This window comes from Mustela putorius, unplaced genomic scaffold, assembly GCF_011764305.1.
Source record: "Mustela putorius furo isolate JIRA1106 unplaced genomic scaffold, ASM1176430v1.1 tig00000460_pilon_pilon_pilon, whole genome shotgun sequence".
NCBI classification, from domain to species: domain Eukaryota; kingdom Metazoa; phylum Chordata; class Mammalia; order Carnivora; family Mustelidae; genus Mustela; species Mustela putorius.
This window is the reverse complement of record NW_025421389.1, coordinates 10,486,055-10,513,888: the sequence shown is the minus strand read 5'-3', so window position 1 is coordinate 10,513,888 and position 27,834 is coordinate 10,486,055. Positions and strand designations below refer to the sequence as shown.

The following is a 27,834-nucleotide window of genomic DNA, read 5'->3' as shown; positions in this document are numbered from 1 at the left end:
CTTCACCCGAACTATTAAAATAGCTTCCAACTGGACTCCCTGTCTTCACTCTTGATCCAAAGAAAGCACAAGTGACATTTTAATTTTCGTCCAGCATGACATTTCGACATATAAATTCACATCACAGATACTCCCTGATCAGAACCCTTTAAAGACCTATCATACTTAGAATAAAATCCAAATTTCTTACCATGACCCATAAGGCCTACCTGATCTGGCCCCTGCCTACCCCAACCTACAGGATTCTCACTTATCTATTTTTAATGTACTATGGAATGAAACCTATGATTTAGTTTGATGAAGGAACCCTCCTTCTGAAAAAAGTTTGCACATGGCAGACTGTGTGCTATCTCAAGAATCCCCATCCCAGAATCTCTTAGAGGAGGCAACGAAGGGGGAAAGATCTCCCACCGCTGGGTACTCTGATTGTGCTAGAAAAGAAGCCAACAGTAGATGAGGATGGGGGCGGGCAAAGGGAAATGACAAACAGGAACTTTCTCTCTGCAGCCCACCTGATTACCTGTCTACACACAGAAACACCCAGAAACAAACACTCAGTAGTGGACCAACAATATGGAAATGAATCTGGACCTTTAACACCCGAATTTGCAAAACGTTCAGATACCTGCTAAACACATCCAGTTTTTCATCGTGGGAATTGAGATGCTGTTGCAACTGCTCCGAGCTTATAAATCGGCGGTTACATTCGTAGCAGGGCCAGTTCTTCTCTTGCTCACGAAGAACTGCAGTCACAGGAGAGAAATCATAATGGCTGATGACCAAGAGACAGCAATAGACCTCAAATGCCCAGTGTCCCCACCATGCTCATCTCATGTAGCCCAGTGCCTATAAGCACAGTGTCTGCTATCTGCACTACTCTTTTGTTAAGAAAATCAAAGGATAGACTTTGACAAGAGTAATTTCTAGGATCTTATTTTCTTCTATATTCATATAAGACATCAAAGAACTGAACTCTGTCATACTACCGTTTCCCATCTCCCCAACACACATACCCACACAGCCTCACCACACTGGAAAGACAGAAAGCGCTACCGTGGAAAAATCTGCATCTGGATGACTTAGGGATTCTGAACCAGGGTTCATAAGCTGAAGGCCTCTTATCACAAAAAGACTTAAAAGCCAATGCCCAATATAATTACTTTAACAAAATGTTAAAGTAGCTACTAAAGCTGATTATTGGCACACCCAATCCTAGCAATGCCACTCCTGAATGTACACCAACAGAAGTACGCACATAGGTCCACTAAAAGAAAAACCTATGTAAGAATGTTCACAGTGGCACTCTTCAAAATAGTCCCAAACTAGAAACAACCCTGTTGTATAAAAAAGAATTCGGCTGGCCTTTGTCCCTGGTTCCTGGCAAACAACCTCTGAATCTTTGGAATAGCTCACATAATAGGAGTGCCATTATCAATCGTGGTAGTCTTTGACGATACGTGAGATTCTCCTAAAATGACTCAAGATAGGGGGCTTCTTGTGCCAGAAAGTCAAACTGTCTGATTACAGGGTTGGAGCCTGGAGCCTTGAGCCAGGGAGCAAGAGCTGGAGGGCAAGTTCAATCATGCAGCCAACAGTTCCATCAACCATGCCTATTTCATGACACCTCAATAAAAACTCTGGACACTGCAGTTCAGGTGAGCCTCCTGGGTTGGTAACCATACATCAGTGTGCCACAGAGGCGACATGGGACATGGAAGCTTCCTATTTGGGGCCCACACAAACCTTGCCCTAAGCACTTCTTCATCTGGCTAGTCCTGATATGTATCCTTTATAATAAAACTGTAATCATAAGCATAGCACTTTTCAGAGTTCTGTGAGTCATTCTAGAAAATTATCAAGCCTCAGGAGGTTATAGTTCCCTAAACTGTAGTTAGTTGGTCAGAAATGCAGGTGACATGGGAACGCCAGAGCTTACAGCCAGTATCTGAATGAAGAAAGTCTTGTGAAAGACTCGGCCCTTAACCTGTGCAATGTGACCTAATCCAGGTTAAGTGTCAGAACTGCACTGTACAACCCAGATTTTCACCTACAGCGAAACAGATGCATTAATTATGGTCTAGCTGTACTCTAGACTACCAAAATAGCAATGAGGATGAACGCTTTACAATAACACACAATATGGATAAATCTCACAAACATGTCGAGCCAAAGATTCCCAGAACATACATAATTCTAGTTATATGAAGCCTGATATAAGCATACCATATCCATGGTATTAGAAGTCAGGATGTTAGTTACACCCAAGAGTGAAGAAGGCACGAGGGACTTCCAGAGCACTGGCCACATTCTGTTTCTTCATCCGGTACAGGTTATACAGGTGTGTTCCCTTTGTGAAAATTTATCTGACTGTATGCTTATGATATGTGCACTTTTCTGTACATAAATTATACTTCATTAAATTTACATTAAAAACAAAGTCAATGCCTGCCTTGTGAATGTCCTCAGAGATGATTAAATCTAGATAGAGACTGTCCTCAGGTCTAGATTCTAATTTAGTATTTGGAGGTTTTCATTACATTAAATACTACTTTCCAGCCACCTAGGAACAAAATGTAAATATGTCACTGTCATTTGATGCCCAAATCAGACAGGGATGTGTAGCTAAAAAAAAAACAAAAAAACAAAACAAAAAAAACCTACTGGAATATCTTTTAAATATATTGAGATAGGAAAACCGGAGGTTACATACTGATATAATATATACAATTTAGAATTCATATAGAAAGTGGAAAATAGAAAAAAGTCCAACCACCTTTCCTTTCTTCCTCAGAAATGTCGTGAATTTTCTGGTTCACAAACTCAGCATAGGATGCAGCATACCACACCTGCAAGAACCAAGTACATCATGAAGAACTAGAGGGCACCAGCACACGTTCCTTGGGTGCTTACAGTCTTTCTCCCACTTACACAAAACAATTCAGGCTTTCCCACAACCCACGAAAAACAAACAAACAACAACAACAAAATCGCACTGTGAACCCATCTCTTTAACACCAGATGGTCAGTCAGGAAGTGTGTTTGCCAAGACACACTCACTGTGTGTTTTCTTTCTCCTTTTTAAAAAAATTGTTTTTGTTTTAAAAAAAATGTTTTTGTTATTAGAACAACTTCACAAGAGATAATACTAATAGTCTCTTCATCAAAGTAAAACATAGCCTCTTCTGGTTGTTTTATCTGTATGTAAACACGAGTTTTTACACAGCTGGAATCGTCATGGCTTCCACCCAACGGCTGTCGCTGGGATCCCTGAGGATGATTTCAAATGCGAAGGTGCCCTCCTGAGTCTCTTCCTCCCTCCTACCCCACTGGCTACTTCTGCTCAGTCTCATCTGGCTCTTCTTCCTCTCCCTCTTCTTCTCTAAGTTTCCTCAAAGCTTAATCCAAGTTCAGGGCCTTCTTATTTTTCCCTAAAGTGATCACATCCATTTCCAACCAATTCTAAATGAGTATCTCCATCCCAGGCTTTCCCTTTCTGTTCCCTCTACATACCTTCTACTGCCTACCTGGTATTTTGTGTGTTTCACAAACACTTCAAGCTTTACATGTCCAGAACTGAATTCTAGATGCTTCCATATTGCACCCCTACCCCTGCCCATCTTCCTCATCTCAGTAAATACCCTGCCTTTCCCCCAGCTGCTCAAACTTGACAACTACAAGTTATCTCAGATTTCTCAGTGCTGTTCTGCCGTCCTTCAACAAGAGGTGCTCAGATGTTCTTCATCTCTGCTTCTCCCACCAAGATCCATGCCAAGACATGCTCTTGCCTGGTTGGTTTTCTAGGGAGATTCCCCTTTTCCACTCTTGCTCCCTCCAATCCGTTCTTCACAGGAGCAGAGAGGGCTTCTTAAAACATGATCAGATTTCATCATTCTCCTGCTTAAACAGTTTCTCACTCATAAAAAAAACCTGCAATGCTCAGTGATGGGCTCCAAAGGGCTCCACGATCTATTCTAGCTCTTACCACTCTCCATCACTACCTTTCAACAAGAGGGCCTGCTTGCAGTTCCTCCAATAGGCGACGGGCTTTCCCACCCCAACCTTTGTCCTTGCAGTTCCACCACCAGGACTGTTGGGTTCTTCCCCTTTGCCTCCCTTAACCCTTCTACAGTGCTGGCCCCTCCCATCCTGTTCCATAGTCCCCAGCCTCATTACCATCTCCTCGGCAAGGCCTTCCTTCCCCAGCATTTGTAAACTGGTCCCTTTCCTGCTACCTGCTCTTTTTGTACCATCTGCTTCTTTCAGAGCACTTAACCACTATTTGATATTACATTTGACCCTTGAACAACAGGGGTTTGAACTGCATGGGTCCACTTATACGCAGATTTTTTTTTTAGCACAGTACCATAAATGCACTTTCTCTTCCTTATGATTGTCTTTTTTTTTTTTTTTAAAGATTTTATTTATTTATTTGACAGAGAGAAATTACAAGTACACTGAGAGGCAGGCAGAGAGAGAGAGAGAAGGAAGCAGGCTCCCTGCTGAGCAGAGAGCCCGACACGGGACTCGATCCCAGGACCCTGAGATCATGACCTGAGCCGGAGGCAGCGGCTTAACCCACTGAGCCACCCAGGCGCCCTCCTTATGATTGTCTTAATAACATGTCCTTTATTCTGGCTTACTTTACTGTAAGAACGCAGTATATAATGCATACAACATACGAAATATGTGTTAAGCAACTATTATGTTATTGGTAAGGCTTTCAGTTAATGGTGGCTATTAACAGTTACATTTTGAAGAGTCAATAGTCACGCGTAGATTTTCAACACAAGGGGTTGGTGCCCCCAATCTGTTTATTCAAGCAACTGTATTTGTTCACTTACAACCTTCTGCCCACTTCCCCTCTAGAATACGAGCTCCCTGAACACAGACACCGGTCTATCTTTTCCAAGTGTCTGAAACACAGTAGGAGTTCAATATATTAATCACTAAATGAATTAATCATGTATAATTGTTATGGAACACTATTTTAACAATGAAGAAATATTTATATGGAGAGTCCATTTTTCAGTGTGGAATAATAGTCTATGACAGAGTCTATGTTCTAATGTACTTGACTGTGACCTATAGCTGGATTTTGAGATAGTTTATCAGTTTGCTCTTATAAATTCTACCCTAGTCCATCAATTCCAAAATGTATATTTTTAATATCTTAACACCTCAAAAACCATCTCCATGGCATTCTGCAATCGCTGTGATGTGGCTTTCTTTCACTCATTGCTCGTTGCTCCTGCACAAACCTGGCCAAGCTCTTTGCATTGTTTTCATCTCATGCAGTTAGGTGCCCCTCTGGCACTCCATGACTTGCTAACGCTTGACAAGCAGTGCAAAAGAAGATTAAAAAAAAAAAAAGCCATCTCCCTCAGAATAAATAAAACAAATATCTAAGCAATACAAGGCTGGTGCGATCACCTTGCAAGTCCTCTGTTAATACATCAAACATCAAATTGTCAGGAACCTTCCTACTGACTTAATCGAAAGTCACTGAACTTCCAAAGACATGTGTTTTAATTGAGGAAAAAGACATATATGGGTTCAGTGGGAAAAACACAGGGTCAAAACATGCACAGAAACGCCATCAGTCATCTGGAAAAATATCCCAAAGGGACCAGTGGTTCACTTATTTTAAAAAATACTACAGCAACATCAACACCTTGATGGCACAGAAGACAACAGATATACAAAATACAAACATCCGCGACAAAGTAAAAGTGGTTTAAAAAAAAAAAAAGACTATACGCAAGGCAGTTTATATGTTAACCAATTTATTTTGCTTGTATGTGCCTTTTTAAATATGCAGAAATGTAATAGGGTTTCAAAATTATCTCTAAATAAGTCTAACACAGCTCCTCAAGTAAGTAGAAAATTACTCTTTTTGGTGATAAAAATAAGCACTATAACCTAGCTTAAATAGCAGCATATTTTCTCTTAATGACGTATAAAATAATGGTTCATCTTAAAGTCACTGGTGTTTGGATCAGTGAAACACAGCATTACAAAATTAGAATGTATCTAGCCCTATCTTTGTTTATAATTATTTCCTCAGACTAATTTTCAAAAATTAGGTTTATTCAGCCAAGAACATTTTTACTTTATACTGTCAGGAATATTCTACAAAATATTGCAGTTCTGTGATAAATGTTCCTATTTTTTAAACCCTCACATTCACTCTTTGTGTTAACACTCTTTGTGTTAACTTAAATTAACAAAAAATAATAACTCATAGTTGTTTTAAGGGTTTTTAAATTATTAATATTAAAACAATTTTTAACCTTTCTTTACTAGTGATTTCTCCTCCAAATAAAGCCTATTCCCAGTATTCATGTGTCCATGTGGATACCAGAGAGGTTAGAGGTGTCTTTTCTCAGCTTTCATTCTTTGTTTTTAAAGATATTATTATAAATATCAAATATTTACTTATTTGAGGGAGAGAGGGGCAGAGGAAGAGAGAATCTCAAGCAGACTCCCCACCAAGTGCAGAGCTTAACATGGGGCTCGATCCCATGACCCCTAGATCACAACCTGAGCCAAAGTCAGATACCCAACCCAACCATCTCAGATTTTATTCTTTCTTTTCTTTTCTTTTCTTTTTTTTTTTTTTTTTTTTTTAAGATTTTAGTTATTTATTTGAGAGAGAGAGAGCAAGCAGGAGTAAGGGCAGACTCCATGCTGAACGTGGAGCCTGACACAAGACTTGATCTCAGGACCCAGAGATCATGTCCTGAGCTGACATCAAGAGGTGGAGGCTCAACTGACTGAGTCACCCAGGTGCCCCTCAGTTTTTATTTTTAAACCTTTTAATGTGTATTACAAAGATTTATCCCACTCTGTTGCTTCCTTTTCATGTAGTGTTTTGGCCATTACACTCAACTGTTACATTCTTCTTTAATTGTTTCTGCCTGTCTTTACCTCTACAGTTTTAAGAGAGAAAATAATCTTCCCTCCACAGTCAAGAAGTATTCACTTTGGTATCAAGAATTTATTGGAATAGATGATGTGAGGTGTGAATCTCCTTTTACAAAGACACAGGTTTTGTGTAGCTTTTGAACAAAGTCTAGGTCTTTGTTCTCCCCCAAAGAGGTATCTATCTGCCACTTTCACCACGTCGCAGCATTGTGCAATTCAGTGTTCATGTACTGATAAAACCATTTCTTGCCTCTTTTTCAACTATATCAGGAATTTTCCCTTAGAATCACAACAGGATTTTCATTATTTCATCAATAGTTAATATTTAGACAAATTTCTACAGAGTTATCCCCAAAGAATATATTCCTGAAATCAGAAGTCAGTTCATCGAATTCCTAGGGTAAAATGAAGCATGTAGGTAAAGAAATCTAGCTGGTACCTCTAAATTCCATGTTATAAGATCTCCTGTTTCCAACTAATTCTTCTTCAGAGTATGTAAATAACATTAAGTGACCCCAACTATAATCCCAAACTCCATCATAAATACCAGTCTGCTCCCTAAACACAACCACTTCTTTACTTCTGGGCTGAATGCCTTCGTGTAGGCCTTTGACAGACCCAAAACTTAGGTACTTTTCATTGCTTTTTTATGGTATTATTGTAAATGTACTGTACATAGCAGGTACTCAACAAGTAAGTGAAGTAGAAGGAAAGGACCATTTTTTAAGAATCCCCCTTCAGAGAAAAAAAAAGAAAAAGAGGAAAAGCATTAAATGGTGACTATTCCTAACAAAGGTACCACTGACCCAGCACTGTACCTTCAGCTCTTGTTTGGGCTCTACGTTCTTTATCGTGGTGTAATATACATGGTGGCCATATTGGTAAGCCACCAGGTTCTGCTCCAGGTGGTTCTGGGCTGGACGTACAAACATCATCCAGTTACACAGGGTCTCATCAGATAATTCAAACCACAGGTCTTCATGTAAATCTCGGTCTTTTCTGTCCCCTTTATCAAGAGAAACCTACAACCAAAGAGAAAGTAAAAAGCCACAACAAAACAAAAACAAAACAAAATAAAAACAAATCTAACTTTTGATATGATATACATTAATGTAATAATATACGAAACACCACTCCTGAAATTAACCATATCCTGATTCTTCCTTTTGCATCTAGAAAGATCCAGGAATTGTGTCTTGCCAGGTGTAAAAGGAAAAGGCCACTTTTTGAAGACTCACTTGGAGCAGAATCACCTGGCAAAATGTTCCAGTTAACAATCTCATCATATAGATTCAGCTGATCTTCATCATTAATTAATACCTCAAAGAATACTATAAATAAGCCAGGAAATGCAAGCAAAATACTCTCTGGTTCCTTACAAGTTGCTTACTTCAGAGATGCAACTGCATTCATTAATAAGGAATAGCCTAGTGATATGTATTTCTCTTTCCAAAGTAATATTCCTTCTTGAAGATCTTGAGCGTTCACTAAGGAAAACCTCCCATGACAGCAAATGACTTCTCAAAAAAACACACCCCAAAGATTCTCCCTTCCTGCTGCCCTTTCTTGGTTCTCCAGGGTAGCTCTCCAAGAAGTAGAAAGCACAAGGGCTGCTAAAGCATCAAATGGAAAGAAGAGAGATCGGTATAAATATATTTTACAATACAGGGAACTATTCTTTAGCAATAGACTCAATAGGACAGATCTGTTTAAAAAATTAATAAGGGGTTTTCCTGAAAACTTTTTTGGTACTCGGCAGATTACATGAGTCTACATCAAGTTAATTTGAAGAAGGAAAGAAAAAGCTGTCAAAGTTTCTATTACAGACTGAATTGTGCCCTCACCAAATTCATATGTTAAAGTCCTAACCCCTCAGTATGTGACCACATTTGGAAATGAGGCTTTTAAAGCATGAACTAAGTTAAAAGAGGTGATTAAGTCATTAGTGTGGGTCCCAACCCAATTTGACTGGTGTCCTTACAAGTAAAAGAGATCAGGACACAGGGAGAGACACCAGGGACACCTGCACACACAGAGTAAAGGCATGAGGACACAGAGAGGAGGCCGTGGACAAGCTGAGGAGAGAAGCCTCAGGGGAAACCAACCCTGCTGACACCTGGATGTTGGCCTTCCAGCCTCCGGCGCTGTGAGAAAATAAATTTCTGTTCTTTAAGCTCTCCCAGTCTATGGTATTTATTACAGCAGCTCTAGCAGACTAACACAGCCCCTAAGAACACCACCTCTCAGAATGACTCACAGAATGCCTTAGGGGACTGAGACTGCGACCTCCAACTTATTGGTGAGAGAGAGAATGTTTCCATTCAAAACAAATTAAACAGAAAAAACAAAAATAAAAAAATAGAACAAAGCAAAGAAAGAAAAATACTAGCAAACAATGGTTATAGAATTGAATTAAGAGAACCCATAGGAAAACACATGCTCTTTTAAAAGTTACTAAGAACAAAAGTGAACCATACAATAAAGCATAAATTACCTTCAGATGAATGTAACAGTCTTTCAGCTCAGACTCCCTGACGAGGGGACCCTCTACAGGGCCAAACTGGGTGCGCTTGGGGATGCGCCTTTTGGAGAACACTCCTCCGAGGAACCTGTCAATGTAGAGGACCAGGGGGAGGCTTGCTCTGGCTCTGGTGAGAACAGGCCGGTTAGGGATGGGATGCAAGGGGCCGTGCTTCGGGCACACTGAGGAATGTGCATTATTACACTCCTCACACCCTGCAAGAGAGAGAAAATCTTAAAGTCAAATTCCTCAGCGTCACTTGATCTCAGGGACAAAGTTCTAACCTGAAAAATCCCCAAACTCCAAAATTCAATTAACTCCTACAATTACACTACTCATTCAGTTGTAATTCTGCTAGCTTTCATAGACCAATAAAATCCTGTCCTGTGAGGTGCTTGAGTGGCTCAGTCAGTTAAGCGTCTGCCTTCAGCTTAGGCCCTGATTCCAGGGTCCTGAGATCGAGTCCCGCATCAGGGTCCTTGCTCACTGGGGAACATGCTTCTCCCTCTCCCTCTGTCTGCTGCTCTCCCTGTCAAATAAATAAATAAAATCTTTATTTAAAGAAAAGGATGGGGATCACCTGGGTGGCACAGTGGGTTAAGCCTCTGCCTTCTGCTCAGGTCATGATCTCAGGGTCCTGGGATTGAGCCCCACATCGAGCTCTCTGCTCAGCAGGGAGCCTACTTCCCCCTCTCCACCTGCCTCTCTGCCTACTTGTGATCTCTGTCAAATAAATAAATAAAATCTTAAAAAAAAAAAAAAAAAAAAGGGGATGCGTGGGTGGCTCAGTTGGTTAAGTGTCTGCCTTCAGCTCAGGTCAAGATCCCAGGGTCCTGGGATCAAGTCCTGCATGAGGCTCCTTGCGCAGCGCGCAGCCCGCTTCTCCCTCTGCCTCTGCCTGCCACTCTGACTGCTTGTGCGCTCGCTTGCTCGCTCTCTCTCTATCGCTCTGACAAATAAATAAATAAAATCTTAAAAAAAAAAATCCTGTCCTGCTCCTCTAAAATCGGGCAGAATTAGCTTGTGCCTGCCAAAAATAATACACAGGCAGTGACTTATTTCTCTGCTGGAGATTAAGTCAAATAGTAGCTCAGTACATTTACAAATCAATTATAACAGATCTGAAAAGAAAAAAGAAGAGCTTATTAGGATAAATGCTGAAAAATCTGATAAGACAGAGAGTTGAATTTTATAGTATGTAAATTATATCTCAGTAAAGCTATTTTTAAAAAACCCTAACAATACCATTTAATCAGTTTCTTCAAAGAGAGTCATTGAAGCCTCATTGTCTAGGCATGTCTAACTCAGAGGTTTGAGACTTCAGTGCATCTCGTGTGAAGGTAATGCTAAAGTGAACGAATTTAGCATTCTGTCCTTCATTGTCTTGAGTGACACACTTAGCCTCGCCCAGACAGGGCTCATTTTCAGCTCCTTCTCAGAGCAAACACTGAGCACTTAGCACCCACACTCACTCCCTCTTTCCCAGGGGCACCCATCTGTAAACTAACCACCAGAACTAGGTGGAAATGGCTACAAAACAGAGAGAAGTGCCTGGACCCCAGAGGCTTCATACGCATGACCTTTCACACACTTAATTAGCCAACTGCATTTTACCCAGCTGGGTGAGGACCTGGCTTAGGAAATAGGTACTTCCAATTTCTACAACTCTCCAATAATGTAAAGATAAAGTCAATGTATAGGTATTTGACTAAGGAGTTGCCTTGAAAACTCATGAATTCAAGGAAAAAAATAAAACAAGAAAGTTCCCTATCAGATACGGAGGTGAGTGCTGGCCCCATGCAAAGAGGCTTCGCCATCACCATATATATAGAAGGTCCCCAGAGATATGGGGAAGCTCCAAACGGCGTCAGTAATTCAAATAAATGAGATAAGAACTTTGCCATATAAGCATGAAAATGGATGGAAAGAAACAATAATTTGGCAGGTGGAAGCAGGAACCCTCCCACCCTCTCCCCAAGCAGTACAGAGAGGCAGTAAGTGTTGTGGCTAATCAGCAGCACATGGGAGCCAGACCACCTGCGTTTGAACCCTGACTCTCACAACAACTGAGCACTACCAACCCCATCCTAAGACTCTGGAAAGCATTAAACAATGTAGAAAATGTAAACCACAGGCGCGTGTAACATAATAGGCCTGTTTAAAAGGTTACTGTGGAGAGGTGAGGCAGCAGAGCCAACTTGTTAAAGCTGAAACAGCAGAACATTCCAGGAATATTCGAGAACATTCCAGGAATATCTGAGGACCAGACAAACTTACCACACTGGCTCAGGGCTGATGTCAGACACAGGCTCCGTGGCTGAGCCACCACTCACCCCTGTTGTGAGTGTGTGTGAAGCAAAGTAGGCAGCTCAGCCTCTTCCAACCCTCGGTTCATTCATCAGTCAAATCAGAACCCTCCCGAAAGCATCGGTGCCTCCCTCCCAGGCTGTTGTGAGGACCCAGCAAGATGGTGCGTGCAGAACAAGGAGTACTGCTTCTGCACACAGGAAGCCCCCAGCCGATGCTGACCCTGTTCCCGTGCTCACACCCCCGCCCCAGGAACAGCTCACACTTACATAAGTCATGCGGGTCGAAGGGCCTCGGAGGATCTGGTTCCCAATCATCCAGGTCCGTGTCTTCACCATCTTCCTCCTCATCTTCCTCCGTATCTTCATCCTCATCCTCGTCTTCTTCCTCTTTGGCCTCCAGTCTGCCCATAGGGTTCTGCAGAGTTGCCAAAGGGTCTGAACCATCCACACCATCAATGGAAGGTAACACCTGGTTATGCACCGGTAATGAGGCCTGGACAAACAGTAACCATAAAGTTAGCATACGTTTGCTTTCAGTTAGCTGGTATGCACACATACACACACACACACACACACACACACGCACGCGCACACACACATGCACACACACCTAAGGTTGGAAGAGAGTCTTCACATCAGCTCCCTTCAAGACCTTGAAGAAGACATTATTTCCGTCTCTAGGTGGCAACGGATCTGCCTTCATTTTTGCCTCACCTCTGGGAAAGCTGATAGGACAGCCTGGGTGCTCCCTTCTTTAGTGTGTGCCCTATCTCCCTTGAGGCTTCTAAAACCTTTCCACACCCTCTCGGTGCATGTGTGGTATTGTGTCTCAACATCTGAACCTCATTTTAAGTCGGGTGGGGTCCCTCCTGCCTTTTCAGGGTAACCACGACACCGTGTATGTGATGATCTGATCTATCTTCAACCACTTCACTTTTTTTTTTTAATTTTTTTTTTTAAGATTTTATTTATTTATTTGACAGAGAGAGATCACAAGTAGGCAGAGAGACAGGCAGAGAGAGAGAGAGAGGGAAGCAGGCTCCCTGCTGAGCAGAGAGCCAGATGTGGGACTTGATCCCAGGACCCCGACATCATGACCTGAGCCGAAGGCAGCGGCTTAACCCACTGAGCGCCACCCAGGCGCCCCCAACCACTTCACTTTTAAAACTAAATACATGGTACAATACCCAGCTGTAAAATTTAGTGGTTAACAGCCTCCTTTTACAGACTTCAGAGAGGCTGAAGTTTCTAAGTAAATGAAAGAGATGTTTATTTGTTTCAGGCTAAAGTTAGTCTTTTAGGAATAAGAGAAGGTGTGGGGCATGTATTGAGTTACTACTACCTTACCAAATATACTAGCAAAAAAATAAATGGCACCTTAAAAAGCTCCCTGCCCGAATAAGTGTCTTGGGGTTCCATGGGACCCCAGATTCATTTATTTAATCTTCTTTCTCCTGCCTAATTAGCACCATAAATCATACTCCAGCCATGTCCCTTTCCTGTTCAATGAATAAATCAAGTTTTTTAAATGCCTACTCCATTTTTCTTTATCTTCTCCTATGTTGTCATCCTCTCCTAGAATGTTCTTCCCTTTCCAATCTTCCAAACCCGGTGGTGGTCCAGTTTCTCCACAAACCATCCCTGACCACTCCAGGCCTCCCAACGCTTCTCTGCTCTGACCCCTGCAGCATCTGGAGCCCGGAATCCCGATCCACAACATCATTCAGCCTCTGCTCCAACATTTCATCACCTCACCGGACAGCCCGAATCATTTGGGATGATTCAGGGGCAGTTCTGCGGGGCCAAGGTCTCCCCATGTGCATCAGTGGGCGGGACCTACACCTTCCCCTTCTAGGGAGACAGAATCCGTGGAGACACGAAGGTCTTCAAATAGTTCAAGACCAAAACCCCTAATTCATTCAATCATGTTCACATGGCCCAATTGCCAGATCCCTCATCATCCTGTTGTCTTCATTCATTCCTTAATGGATTCCACATTTCTTGATGAATATGGCTTCAGATTACATTAGCATTTATGACAGCCATTGTTCTACTGCTGACCCAGTTTGAACTGGCAAATCACTAAAATCCCTGAGTACTTTCCCTCTCACACCATGCTATTAAGCCATTTTACTCCTCCTCATGACTTAAATAGCTGATTTTTTACTTAAATGTGTGCGGGTGTGGCAGGGGGGAGTTTTGCATTTATCAGCAGTGTATTTCAATTTATCACTTTTTCTGTTCTTCCAATCTGCCAAGATCTTTAAGCATCTTGATTCCAACATATCACGTATTAGCTGGCCCTCATACCTTTGTACCCATTGCCAATCACCATCTAGATTTCAATTAGTATGGATTTTCCTGTGAGCCCTTCTTGCCTCTCCAATGGCACCTCAGGGAAGTAGACCATGGGCTTTGGAGCCACACAAACTTGGATCAAAATCCTGGCTCCACCACTTGGGTAGGGGCGAGGGGAACCTCAGTTTCTGAAGCTCTGAACCTCAGCTTCTTTATCTGCAAAATGGACATAGCAATGCATACAGTATCTGCTACTCTGAAGAATAAATGATACAGTACGTACGTGAGGTCAGTAGTAGAGTATCTGGCATTTAGGAAGTGTGTAATGTTAGTTAAGAATCGATGATTATTATCATAAGTCCTTGAAGGACCAAGATACCACATATGTCCTCCACAACCTTACAAGATGGCTGAGCATGTCACAGAGATTCGATGGAGATTCATTCTAGAAATACATTTGGACCTTTAGGAAATGACATCAATCCTTTCAGGCGTATAAAGGAACTCTACTATATTCACAAAAAAATCCTTTTACAGTTGTGCTTCTGAGAGCTTCTTCAACTCCATGAAGAAAGAGCATTGTGTGTGTTTACAGAATCCCACCTGCCCAGCAGCTGAGGACCCCCGCCAGGCATCGGAAACACTCGGGCTCTAGGAGCGGCTAGAACCAATTACCTCGAAACAACGCACACGTGTTTAAACACACATCCATTTCACCCAGGAGCCAGACTAGTATGTGACACTCCGTCTCTGGCTCGGGGCCTTTAGAGGCTTTATATACGAGGACAGTTCTGGGAGATGCTTCAATGTCAATAAAAACAGAAAGAGCAGGAGACTTCTGGCAATGAACCCGCGGGTGCCATCGCACCCCCCGCCCCCGAACTCCCACCTGATCCTGCTGCCAAGCTATCCTGCTGTCTCAGAGCACCATTCCATTCTCACCCCTCAATTTTAAGCCACTTAAATTTCAGGCCAGCGTTGGTGATGAATGTCACCACACCATAAACAAACTAAAGCATATATATCAACCTGAACTCCATACACATTTGTTATCCCTCTGCAGAGCCGACCAGAAAGAAGGAATTCAGGAATCCAGAGTCATTCCAGGGAAGTTGTGATGTATTTTTTTTTCTTCAACAGATGCTGCTAGAAACACTGCAGTTAGACAGGGTTACTGCTGGCTTCTCACCACTGCTGAGAAAGCTGACATGAAAACACTACCAACAACCTCCCCCCCACACACCCCGGCTGGAACTCTCTTAAAGGCTGTCGCAAAGACAAGGCTCGAACACTTCAGCATTATGTTCAAGAACTGATGCCGAAACACAGGTTGCATGTAGACCAGAATCATGTGAGCTGCGGTTAGAAAGGGACAAAGGGGCTCATGATAATCACGACTAGGTCGCCCGCTGTGTATTTCTAGGTAGCTCAGACCTTATTAACACACAGTAGGCAAGCTTCGTGCATTTGTTTAATGAATAATTCCAATTCAACTGACATTTCTGGAGAGCAAGGCCTGGATTTAAATTTCTTTGAGGCCAGGCAAGATTACCACACTGCTTCTAAGTGACAGAGATGAATTCAAATTCTGACTCTGCCCTGCCTTTTCCTCTACATCACAGCGGCTCCTGTGGAGTTAAGTCTGTTCTGGTGGAAGAGGGAACAGGGAGGAGTAAACTTCACATGCGCCTTGAATACCAGAGCAACAAGGTGACCATACCTGCCCCTGAGGCATCAGCCCCACGGGGAAAGAGGTGAGCTATGTGTGCCGATTTTCACTTAGAGGAAGAGAAGAAGCAACAAGAACCTTAATCCTGTGCACTTTGTCATGCACAATAAAACACGGTAAAAGGGAGAACAAATTTGTTAAAATTATGGCATACTTTCTCCTTCCCACTTAATACCATTCTCTGTAATTATTTCTGAAATTACATAATGCATTTCAGGATACAATTTATCTGAGAAGTGGAATATGAAACTACATTGGACAGCAGCAAACACAACAGAATGCTTCTGGATTCCTACTGAGACCAATTACCAGTGTAGCATATTTCCTTCTCAGTGTGTGGGGAGTCACACATGTTCACTTTCACAAACAAAGGGGAGACTGTGCTTCTAGGTCTAGAGACTGCCAGTACCTTTCTTAAGGACAAGGGAAGGCATATATGAAAAAGGCTTCAAGTGAATTTTGCTACCACTGTAAACAGTTGAAGATAGGAAACTTGTAGCCAAGGGCGGGGGGAAGGGAAGGGCAAGGAGAGAGTGGCGGGGTGGGGGGTGGTACCCATCAACTGTGTTGAACTCTCACTCTAACTTTCTACCCAGAATTTTTCCAGGTCACAGAATAAACTGACAATCTCGGAGGTATTTATTGCAGCCAGAAATAAAAGCCGTGCTGGCTGAAAGGAAACAGCAGTACGGCAAGGTATGAAGCCAACAGTTACACTCCCTTGTAATGCCAGGGTTCACAGAGCTATCTGACTACAAAATGTGAAACGAGCAGACTGTTTCTGGAGATTAAAGAAGATGAAGGGCTCTTTGAGGTGCCAGTGGCAGCAAAAGTTCTAATTAAAACCATGCCTTAATATTAAAACAACAAAATGCCTATCAGATTGGCAAAGTTTTAAAAGAATGCAAATATTTAGTGTGGCAAGGGTGAGTGGAAGCAGGTATTCTCATGTAATGTTGGTGGGAATGTAAATTTTTCCAGCATCTGAAAGCCATTTAGAAAGTCTTATGAAAATAACTTTCCCATTTACAATAACAAATGTCAAACATGTGTCAACCCCAGAGACTAGCACCGATAAATTTCACGCATCGCTCGGCTTCGACAATTATCAACTCTTGGCTAACCTTATGTCAACTATTCTCCCACCCACGTCCCCCCTCACTAGATAGTTTTGAAACAAACCTCCGAACTATATTTTCATCTGTAAATGGCTTAGTAGACATCTTGAAAGGAAAAGAACTTACATATTTTATGTATTACCATATCTAAAAAAAAGTCATTCCTTAATATCATCAAATATCTAGTAGATGTTAGAATTTCCCCCAACTGTCTCATACTGCTGTTTTTAACAGTTAGTTTGCTGAAATCAGGACCTAAACAAGGTTCACATACTGCATCTGATATGTCTGTGAAGTCTCCTTGAATCTATAAATTCCCATTCCCCTTCTTTTCCTTCATAATTTACATGTGGAAGAAATAAGCCATTTGTCCCACAGTCAGACTTAGCTGATTGCATCCTTGTGGGTCTCTTATTTGTTCCATTCTGTCTACTGGGCTTCCTGCAAGGTGGAAGTGGAATCTGGAGACTCAATCGGATTCAGGTTCAGTTTTTTGGGAGGAATACTTCATATGTGATAAAAATGCAAAAGGAGGTCCACAACACCAGGAGGCCTATAATGAATGGCTCTCTCTTCTTAGTGATATTAACAATGTCCCAAGGGTTGGGCTGATCCATCCATTATAAAGTGCCTCATCAGCTTTTTCCTATGGTTTTAGGCTGTAGTTGATGATCATTGCCTAGATCCCCATTTCATTAAGAAATGAAAAATGGCGATTTTCCAAGCCAGTCATCTCCTCTTTATTTATTAGCTGGAATGCTTCTATAAAGAAATTTCCCTCATTAAGTAATTGTTTACCTAAGTAACACTCAGAGAGAAAGGCTGGATTCCTTCCCATCATTTACCAGTTTTTTTAATAATGTGGTGGTACCTCAGCATCCTCAAAGATAGATGGAGTTATTTCTCTTAATATTAGTATAAATTTATGAATTTTAAATATATTTAATGCATTTCAATATATTGTAGATATTTTCCTGTTTTTACAGGTCAAATGCCTCATTTTGGCCCCTTCAAGCCAGATCATGAGTTCTTTCCATAGGACCCCAGAATTTTCACTAACTTCCTCGCATTCTGATAAGACATGACATTTCAGGCACATCTTGCACACTTCCTGCCCCAGAACTAGAATCTGCCATTTCCGTAAGAAGCCCTGATCTCTTTTACTGGAAAAATGTGTTGGAGACCACACTGGCACACTGCTACTGCATTGATGACTCTGGCTAAACAATTTTAGAGGCCCAAACTAGACAATATATGTTTTAAGAAAAAATATATTATGAATTCATGCTAATATTCTAATTCAGTTTTAAGATTCTGGATTTTTATTTAACTTGTTTGATTTTTACACTTGTTTTTGTACATGTGTTGGGGGTGTTAAGATTTTATTTATTTATTTGACAGAGAGAGAGAGAGACAGCTGGAGAGGGAACACAAGCCAGGGGAAGTGGGAGAGGGAGAGGCAGGCTTCCTACTGAGTCAGGAGCCAGATGCAGGGCTAGATCCCAGAACCCTAGGATCATAACCAGAGCAGAAGGCAGACACTTAATGACTGAGCCACCCAGGTGCCCTGATTTTTACATTTGTAACTTTTTTCACTTTCATAAAAAATCTTGGTTCTTAAATAATTTTAAATATGAATACCTCTAGTCTCCATCATTTCTTCTTGGGGATTTATTCTAAGGAAATAAGCTGATACAACATCTATGGCAATGTTCTATATAGTAGCAGAAAAAAAAAAGTAACATACATGTAAAACAATAAACAGAATATAAACAATAGTAAGCTCTTAAAATAGAATACTAGACAGTCAATGATGATAGTATAGCTTTTCAGGATGCCATTAAAAGAAAAAAATCAATCAGATGAAAGCTACCTTTGTTTTGTTTGTCTTTGTTTTATGAGATATAATTGACATGTTATATTAGTTCTGGTATACAATATATTTGATTTGATATTTGGAAGCTACTCTAAGAGAAAAAAAATCAAAAAAAGAAAAGAAAAGAAATCTAATACTCTGGCTGAAAATGCAATGGATTACTGAATAAATATGCAAAACCCTAAACACAGTATTAGCACATCAAATCCAAATTCAGACACATATGAAAAGTAGCAAGCAGCACTTATCCCAGTGCATGGCTGACTTAATTTATAAATATCAATGACTATAATTCACCATATTAACAGAAAAGGGGAAAAAAGCTCAACAGATTCAGAAAAAACATTTGACAAAACTCAATATGCATGAATAATAATCAATATCATTAATAATCAATAGTCATTAAAAAGTAGACATGGGGCGCCTCAGTGGCTCAGTGGGTTAAAGCTTCTGCCTTTGGCTCCAGTCATGATCCCAGGGTCCTGGGATGGAGCCCTGCATCGGGAATCTCTGCTCAGCAGGGAGCCCGCTTCCCCTTCTCTCTGCCTGCCTCTCTGCCTACTTATCATCTCTGTCTGTCAAATAAACAAATAAAGTCTTTTTTTTAAAAAAAGTAGAAATAAAGAGTACTTTCTTCAGCTGATTAAGGGTATTCTTTTTATAAAAATCCTATATTGCACATCATTCTTAATAGTGAATATCCTTGGGGCGCCTGGGTGGTTCAATGGGTTAAGCCTCTGCCTTCGACATGATCTCAGGGTCCTGGGATTGAGTCCCGCATCACATGGGGCTCTCTGCTCAGCGGGGAGCCTGCTTCCTCCTCTCTCTCTGCCTGCCTCTCTGCCTACTTGTGATCTCTGTCTGTCAAATAAATAAATAAAATCTTAAAAAAAAAAAAAGTGAAAATCCTCTGAGAGCACGAAGGAAAAAAAAAGAAACCTACTGGTACCACTTCTGTCCAACAATGTATTAGAGATCCCAGCCATGAGACAAAAGAGGGAACAAAAAATTAAAAGATATAAGGTTTGGGAAGGGTTGAAAACAAAGAGTATTGTCAGTATTCACAGACAACATGACTAATTATCAAGAAAATCCAGGGGTGCCTGGGTGGCTCAGTGGGTTAAGTGTCTGCCTTTGGCTCAGGTCAAGATCCCAGGGTCCGCAGGGAGCCTGCTTCCTCCTCTCTCTGTGCCTGTCTCTGCCTACTTGTGATCTCTGTCAAATAAATAAATAAAATCTTTAAAAAAAAAAAAAGTAAAAATAAAGAGAACTTTCTTCAGCTGATTAAGGGTATTCTTTTTATAAAAATCCTATATTGTGCATCATGCACATCATTCTTAATAGTGAAAATCCTCAAAAAAAAAAAGTGAAAATCCTCTAAGAGCAGGAAGGAAAAAAAAAGAAACCTACTAGCACCACTTCTGTCTAACAATGTATTAGAGATCCCAGCCATGAGACCAAAGAGGGAACAAAAAAAGACGTAAAATTAAAAGATATAAGGTTTGGGAAGGATTGAAAACAAAGAAAATTGTCAGTATTCACAGACAACATGACTAATTATCAAGAAAATCCAAAATAAAAGTTAGAAGATGAAAATTTTTTAAAAAGTATACCATTTATAATACCATCAAAACACACCAAATATCTAGGAATAAATCTATTGAAAGATGTTGTAAGACTCTACCTGAAGACAATTTTTTAACTTTTATTTTAAATGTATGGTATATCATGTTCACAGAATGGAGGTCTCAAAATTATAAACAGTTCTTCAAAAACTGACTCATATATACAGTGAAATTCCAATGGAAATCCTGTAGGACGTTCATGGAAACTTCCAGGTTGATTCTAACATATTTATGGAAAAGCGATGGGCCAAGAAACTCTCAAAGAACAAAGTGGAGAAAAGATCACAGTCTTGAATGTATATTGTGGTACATTCATAAAACTCAATACTAGATTTCAGTAACACTAGAAGGAAACAAAACCCCACAGCTACACCCAACAACGGGAAGAGGTCTCCCCTAGCCAGCATCATGTTGAACAAGAGAAGCCACGAAGAAAGGAAATGGTAAGTATTTCCATTTATAGACAGTTCAAAACCACAGAAAATTAATCTATGATGTTAGCAAGCAGGAGAGCAGTTCTCTAGTGAGGAGAAAGGAAGAAGTGATTGGGGAGAAGCATGAGGTTGGCTTTCAGGAGCTGGGAATGATGTATTCTCTACTGCATGCACTTGGGGATACATCATTGCACTATATGCTTACAATCTTTTGTACTTTCCTGTATGTATAAGTTAACTAAAAAGTGAAAAACACAGCAAGAAATATGGTGAACATAAAGGAAACTACATAAATAACATGAAAAAGAATAGCTATAAAAATGACTGTTGGGGGGACGCCTGGGTGGCTCAGTTAGGTAAGTGCCTGCCTTCGGTTCAGGTTATGATCCCACCATCCTGGGATCAAATTCTGCATCTGGCTCCTTGCTCAGCCGGAAACCTGCTTCTCCCTCTGCCTGCCTCTCCCCCTGCTTGTTCTCTCTCTCTCTCTCTCTGACAAATAAATAAATAAAATATTTAAATGAAGAAAGAAAAATAAAATATTTTTTTAAATGATTATAGGGGTACCTGTGTGGCTCAGTCTGTTAAGCATCTGCCCTCGGCCCAGGTCATGATCCCAGCGTCCTGGGATGGAGCTCCTCATCAGGCTCGGGCCTCAGAGGGGAGTCTGCTTGAGATGCTCTCTCTCCCTCTCCCTTTGCCTCTCACCCTGCTCGTGCATTTGCCAGCTCTCTCTCTCTCTCTCTCTCTCTCTCTCTCAAACAAATGAATCTTTAAAAAAAGAAATGATTATCAAGAATAGGTTAGGTATGGAATGCCAAGAGTCAATATACTTGGAACTGATGTTCCTGAAAAGTGAACATACCAAATGAAACTGAAAAGATTTTCAAAGGTCGGACAGATGAAAACTTCGCTGAAATAAAGTCTTAACCTATACATTTGAAGGACACATACTGTCCTAGGAAATTCTGATTCATATGCAGGCAAAATCATTAGACTTCGAAGAAAAACTTCAACAATAAAGAAAGTACCAGGGACGCCTGGGTGGCTCAGTTGGTTAAGCAGCTGCCTTCGGCTCAGGTCATGATCCCAGCGTCCTGGGATCGAGTCCCACATCGGGCTCCTTGCTCGGCAGGGAGCCTGCTTCCCCCTCTGCCTCTGCCTGCCATTCTGTCTGCCTGTGCTCGCTCTCTCCCCCTCTCTCTCTCTGATAAATAAATAAAATATTAAAAAAAAAAAAAAAAGAAAGAAAGTACCAAGCGGAGAAAAGGAGAAAAGAAATGAGGAAAATAAATTAGACTCAACATTTCTACAAATTAAATGCCAGCAGAGAATGGAGCAAAACTCTAAACAACTGTGGTTACTGAACAGGACATGAATTTATCAGTCACAATAATAATGCACCTAACAACAGAACAGCGAAGAAGAGGACTGTGGGAGGAACTGTCCGGGTGCTGATGCCCTTGTCGTCACAGCAGGAGCCAAGGACAACACAGGACCCATCTCGAGTGCAGTTTAGAGGATATGATGACTCCCTGATCAGTGGACAGTGGACAGTCTGCGCCTCCCTCTCCTCCCAGTTCCTTCTCTCTCTTTCTCTGTCTCCCAAATAAATAAATGAAGTCTTTAAAAAAAGAAAAGAAAGAAAAAAGAAAAGAAAGCAAGCTAATCCTCAGTGTGACAGTATTATGTGGGGCCTCTGAGAGGCGATTAGGTATTGAAGACGGAGCCCTCATGAACAGGATTAGCATCCTTACAAAAACCCAGACTCCAAGGCTGCCTCAGTCTGGAGAGCATGTGACTCTTGATCCTGGAGTTGTAACTTGAAGCCCCATGTAGGGTGTAGAGCCTACTTAAAACTAGAAAAAAAAAATTAATCTTTAAAAAAGGAAAAAAAGAAGCCCACAGAGCTCACTTGCCCCTTCAGTCATACGAGGCCTGAGCAAGAAGCCTGCTGCCTGTGATCCAGGAAGTAAGCCCTCACCAGAATCTGTCAGCCCCTTGATCTTCGACGCCCCCCACCCCTCCAGAACTGGGAGAAATAAATTTCTATTGTTCATAAGCCATCCAGTGTTTTGGATTCTATTACAGCAGCCTAAACAGATTAAGACAAATGCTCATTCAAGTTCACAGACGCCACAAGCTTGCAGATTACTATCAATCAGGAATAAATTCAACTATAACTTATAGGACAAAGACTCCTCAGAATTTTCTCTAGATTTCATAAATAGTATTAACAGAACTACTGTCCACTTTTCAAATTTTAAAATGAAAGTATCTGAATCATCTACTAAAAAAGATTTAAAGGCACAAAGTGCTTGCTAATGGGAATTTTCTTGATAATCACTCATGACGCTCAGTGGTACAGCTAAATAGCAGTCATACTCGCCGGCAGGGAAATCAAACTTATTTGGATCCATATTCCCTTTAGAGTAAGACCAGGGGCAACTAGCTTCTATATCTTATCACTTTCACAACCCAGATAAAAACAAGGAAGAAATCCCTCCAAGTCAAATAGGAGATAGTAGAAACATGGATAAAAGGAAAAACGCTTTTTAAAAGAAAACCAAAAAGGAGGCGCCTGGGTGGCTCAGTCGGGTAAGCCTCCAACTCTTGATTTCGGCTCAGGTCATGATCTCAGGATCATTTAAGATCAAGTCCCACGTCAGGCTCCACACAGAGTCCACTGGAGATTTTCTCTCTCTCTCTCTCTCTCTCTTCCTCTGCCCACCTCCCCCCACCTCCATAGTTTGCTCACACTTTCCCTAAATCAATAAATAAAATCTTCTAAAAAATTTTAAAAATAAAAGAAAATTATGAAAAATCTCAATTTTTCAAGAAGCTAAAATGAGGAAGATTGCTATCAAATTTGTATGCCATTTAAGCAGAAATTTTTTCCTCAATATTTAAAATAGACAAACTACCCAAATGTTTCCAAATTTCCAAAAAGAGACACTTAAAACTTCAGGATTATTCTTTAGAATTTGAACCAATATCTTATTAATATACTTGTTTTTTAAATTTCCATGACAAATCATTTTTTTTTACCAGACTATTTCAGTATGTACTGATTATAATGCGTTAGTGTTGTTTTGCTTTGTTTTCATTAAAGTAAGTAAAGACCATTCTTAATACATAAGAAGTAGACAACCAGAGGACGCAGGGTGCAGAGGGCTGGGGTGGGTTGGAGGGGGGCAGTGCATTCCAGGGAATGAAAAACAATAAAAAGGCAAAAAAGCGACTCATTACCTGCTGAGCTGTAGCATCCTGTTGGACATAAGCTACCTGCCCTGGGTCTGTAAACAGAGTCTAGACAAAAGAAACAACAACAGGAAAAAAACCTATCAATAAATCTTTAGACAGTTTGCCTACACAGGAAAAATTATCCTACTGCTAAGCACTAATTCTTGGCAGACTTCATTTCCATATAGCTAGTAATAATCCTTCATTAATAAAGAAGATAAAGACAGTAATCTTACTTTTAGCTAAAACCTTTCATTCAGATGGTTCCAAAGAGATTATGTAAGTTAACCATCTCAACTGGCTAACATACTGGACAATTTTACCCTTAAGCAAAATCTCTCGTGGTTGAATGTCAGAGCTAATTAAAAAAGGTATGTCACAAAAATGTAAGACATGGCATGAACAAGGGCGCATACATTCACACATCACACTGTGTACCACAGGAGTAGACTTGGGATTAACTGAAAATGGATGGAGACACACAGACACACAGAAGACTGACATATACACAAGGATAGTTTTCAAATATATATAAATGTGTGCTCATTACCAAAAAAGTAGAAGGGAAATAAACTGAATTTAATGTTCCATAGATTCATTCCTGCATAAAGTTAGTAAAAATCATAATTTTTAAAAGGTCTTACTGAAACACATAATTTGGGTCATGATACAGCAGAATTAACTAGAGAAGGAAAATCTTCGAAATCATTTTAGTCAAGGTACCACAGAAAATCACCAATCCAGAAAAATATTCTGCCCAAGCCTTTAGCAAACCCAGAGGAATAAGAACTATGGTTCAGTTCTGATTCCAGAGGTACATCTAGGAATTTCAGTCAGTTGTATGATTTCTTAGACTTGCTATTTAAAAATTATTAAAAATCAAAAGAGCATGTGACTCTTGATCTTGGGGTTGCGAATTTGAGCCCCACATTGGGCATAGATTACTAAAATAAAATAAATTTTTAAATTATCAAAAATCAGACATTCAGTAACACAATAATAAGTTGCCTACAGGACATTCTTTACATAAACTATCCGAACTTGTTTTAATATAGTCAGGGGATTAAAACTAAGTAGAGACATCCTAAAAGTACCATCTGACTACTTGGTGACTTTCATTTATATAGATTTAGAAGTTTTCAATTAGATGGGCCCCATTTCTTCTTGGGAGTGATTTGAGCCCCTTGATTAAATATTCCATGAGGGCAAATTTTTATTACCAAGATTCCACTACAAAAGTATGAAACTTGTTTTTGTTTGTTTTAGTATATTTAAAAGATCTCTTTACATTCTAAAGCACTAACATGCAAACTGACATTTACATATTTGTTTGTGTCTTGTATTTGGAAACTAACACGCCAAGTCACTGAGAAAAAAATAAAAGAAAGCAGTTCTAACTGCACAGCTTTTACCTTTGCTTCTATTATAGTTCTACAAATCAGTCAATTATTAATAAGCCAATAGGACTTTTTGCGTACACCTTTCACTGAAATAATCTGTATGTTTTTATTGATCCATCTGTGATTAAGCTATACAGAACTAAATGCCATTTTTGACTTGGTTCTTGATACTTCAGAAAAGTAACAAGTTGGTAAGCTAGTCCACGGTTGCTGGGACAAGAACTCAGAGGAGGCTAGCACTCTAACCTCCTACTATATTTAATTTAAATAAAGCGTATCTTCCTCTGCCAAGTTAGTTATAAGCTCCTGAAAAGCACAGATTGTATCTGAATCATATCTTGCATCACCAGCACCTAGCCCAGGGAGGACAGAAAATAAACATAAGTCAGTGGGGAGTTAACCAATTAACAAACAAACTAGAAACAGTAACCCTTCACATGCCTGTGCGGCTTCCACAGGATGGATGTACACCAGTGTGTGCTCAGGACCGTCCACTGAAGTGTAGGAGGCACCATCTGCCGTGTACACCACCTGCTGGGGCGGACGAACCTGGTCATCGGTGTAGACAATCTGAGCCACAGTTCCAGCGTCAGGAACAAAGTGCACCTGGGGCAGAAAGCAGCAAGTATATAGCAAGTATCCTTGTAGAACAAAACCAATCTCACAAAGATACCTGGCTGACCAAGCACAGTCCACAGTTGTATCTCTAAAATATTCCCAATGAAAGAAGTATGAGAACTGATACACCCTAGTCATCTACACTGTTAGAGACTTGGGGACAGGATGCAAGGAAGGAATCCTTGTCACTGATTTGCTAGTTAATATCAGGCAACTGATATAAATTCTTCTTGGCCCCAAATGTCCAGTGCAGACATCTCTTTTGGGAAATCATGAGGGAGCAGTCACCTGATCCTGGAAATGTGACTGAAGATTCCTGGTTGACCACATAACCAAAATACGAAATACAAATTATTCTGCAATGTAAAACAATGTCAACTCAAAAGCCAATTGCCCTCAACACATGATTAATATTCTGCTTTATAATTAATAGTGCCTTTCTTCAGACATATTAAAACAAGGTCACTTTCTTTCCTACATGTTTTTTTCACACTCCAAGGCTATACTGGAGGCATGGCAGTAAGCGTATGTGAGTCAATGAATGTTACAGACCTCTTCCTTGCCAGTAAGATAAAGACACAGAAAATTCTAGTCTAGTACTTTTAAAGGGTTTTGGAAAACCATTTCAGTTGTCACCAGGGTAAATAATTTTCTACCTACCAAGAATGAAAGCAGAAACTAAATTCTATAAAATGCTTTCTGGATAGTCCGCTTAGGAGGTTTGACTTCTTGAAGGCTAGAGCTTGGCACATAGCCTGATACCTGATATTGAAGGTATGGAAGCAGATGGCCAAAGCACACACTTGGGAGAGAAATAATTTATGTGCTGATATCAACGTTAGTTAGAATCTTTACTCTTATGCTTTCCTGGCTTTGGACCTAACTTTTTTTATTTCAGTTTTTTTCCAGTGGGAAGCAGTAGATTCCAAAAACGATATGAGGAAATTTAATCCCCAGAAAGAAACCTGGAGACCAAATGCAATCAAACAGAAATAAAACAAACTTCCACTTTTAAACTAAGTATATTGTCCAACTTCTACACAAATTTGATTTGTCCATGAAGATACAGTTTGTATATTGCAAGAATTGGACTTCTAACAATTGGCACAGCTTGAAGTGCTGCAAGATAACTTTTTGGCTTTAGATCTGTGCATTAACATTGAAACTTGGTCTCCATTGCACAGTATCTTGCTAAATCAGAGTTCTTGGCTAGGAAAAGAAACAACTGGGAAGAGGGAGAGCAATGAGGGGGGTTGAGCTCTGCTGTTTACTATCCAATTACCTACAAAATGGTGACCCTGTTTTTTGAATGGACTACATTTTCACTCATAAACAAAATACACCAAAATACACAGCTACATGAAAGTTGTCTTCACATGGTTTCTATGAGAATCAGAACAGCATTCTCAGTTACCCTGCTGGAAGCATCACTAGAACATTTTTTTTTTAAGTATTCAGACTCAAACTTTAAATCATACCAGAAAACTAATTTTATTTATTGCAATATTTGCCATATTACTTAAGTAAATGTGTATATTTAAGTCTTTAGTGTTAACATCCTGATTTTGGTAATAATACTAAGGTTATGTAAGTTAATGAAAAACTAACTTAAAATTGCATATTTATTACAATGCTTAAAAATTAAGTTTTATACTTTGGCCACACTGGATTCCATATGACTGTGGACTGTTCCCAGAATTCAAATCCACATCAAACAAGCAGACATTTGCCTTTGCTAA

The 27,834-nt window shown here is 40.4% G+C and overlaps 1 protein-coding gene across 2 annotated transcripts in view; it reads right to left on the bottom strand.

Moving 5' to 3' along the window:
• The window catches only part of PRDM10 (PR/SET domain 10), a 97,164-nt gene that overhangs the window by 34,225 nt on the left and 35,105 nt on the right, over positions 1–27,834 (bottom strand). For both annotated transcript variants that reach the window (XM_013062164.2, XM_004763916.3), the window contains 7 exons: positions 25,919–26,083; positions 24,084–24,143; positions 12,022–12,247; positions 9,419–9,660; positions 7,743–7,946; positions 2,774–2,846; positions 626–743 (listed from right to left, as the gene is read on the bottom strand). In XM_013062164.2, coding sequence (XP_012917618.1) covers positions 626–743; positions 2,774–2,846; positions 7,743–7,946; positions 9,419–9,660; positions 12,022–12,247; positions 24,084–24,143; positions 25,919–26,083 — 1,088 coding nt within the window. The remainder of the gene's footprint in view (positions 1–625; positions 744–2,773; positions 2,847–7,742; positions 7,947–9,418; positions 9,661–12,021; positions 12,248–24,083; positions 24,144–25,918; positions 26,084–27,834) is intronic.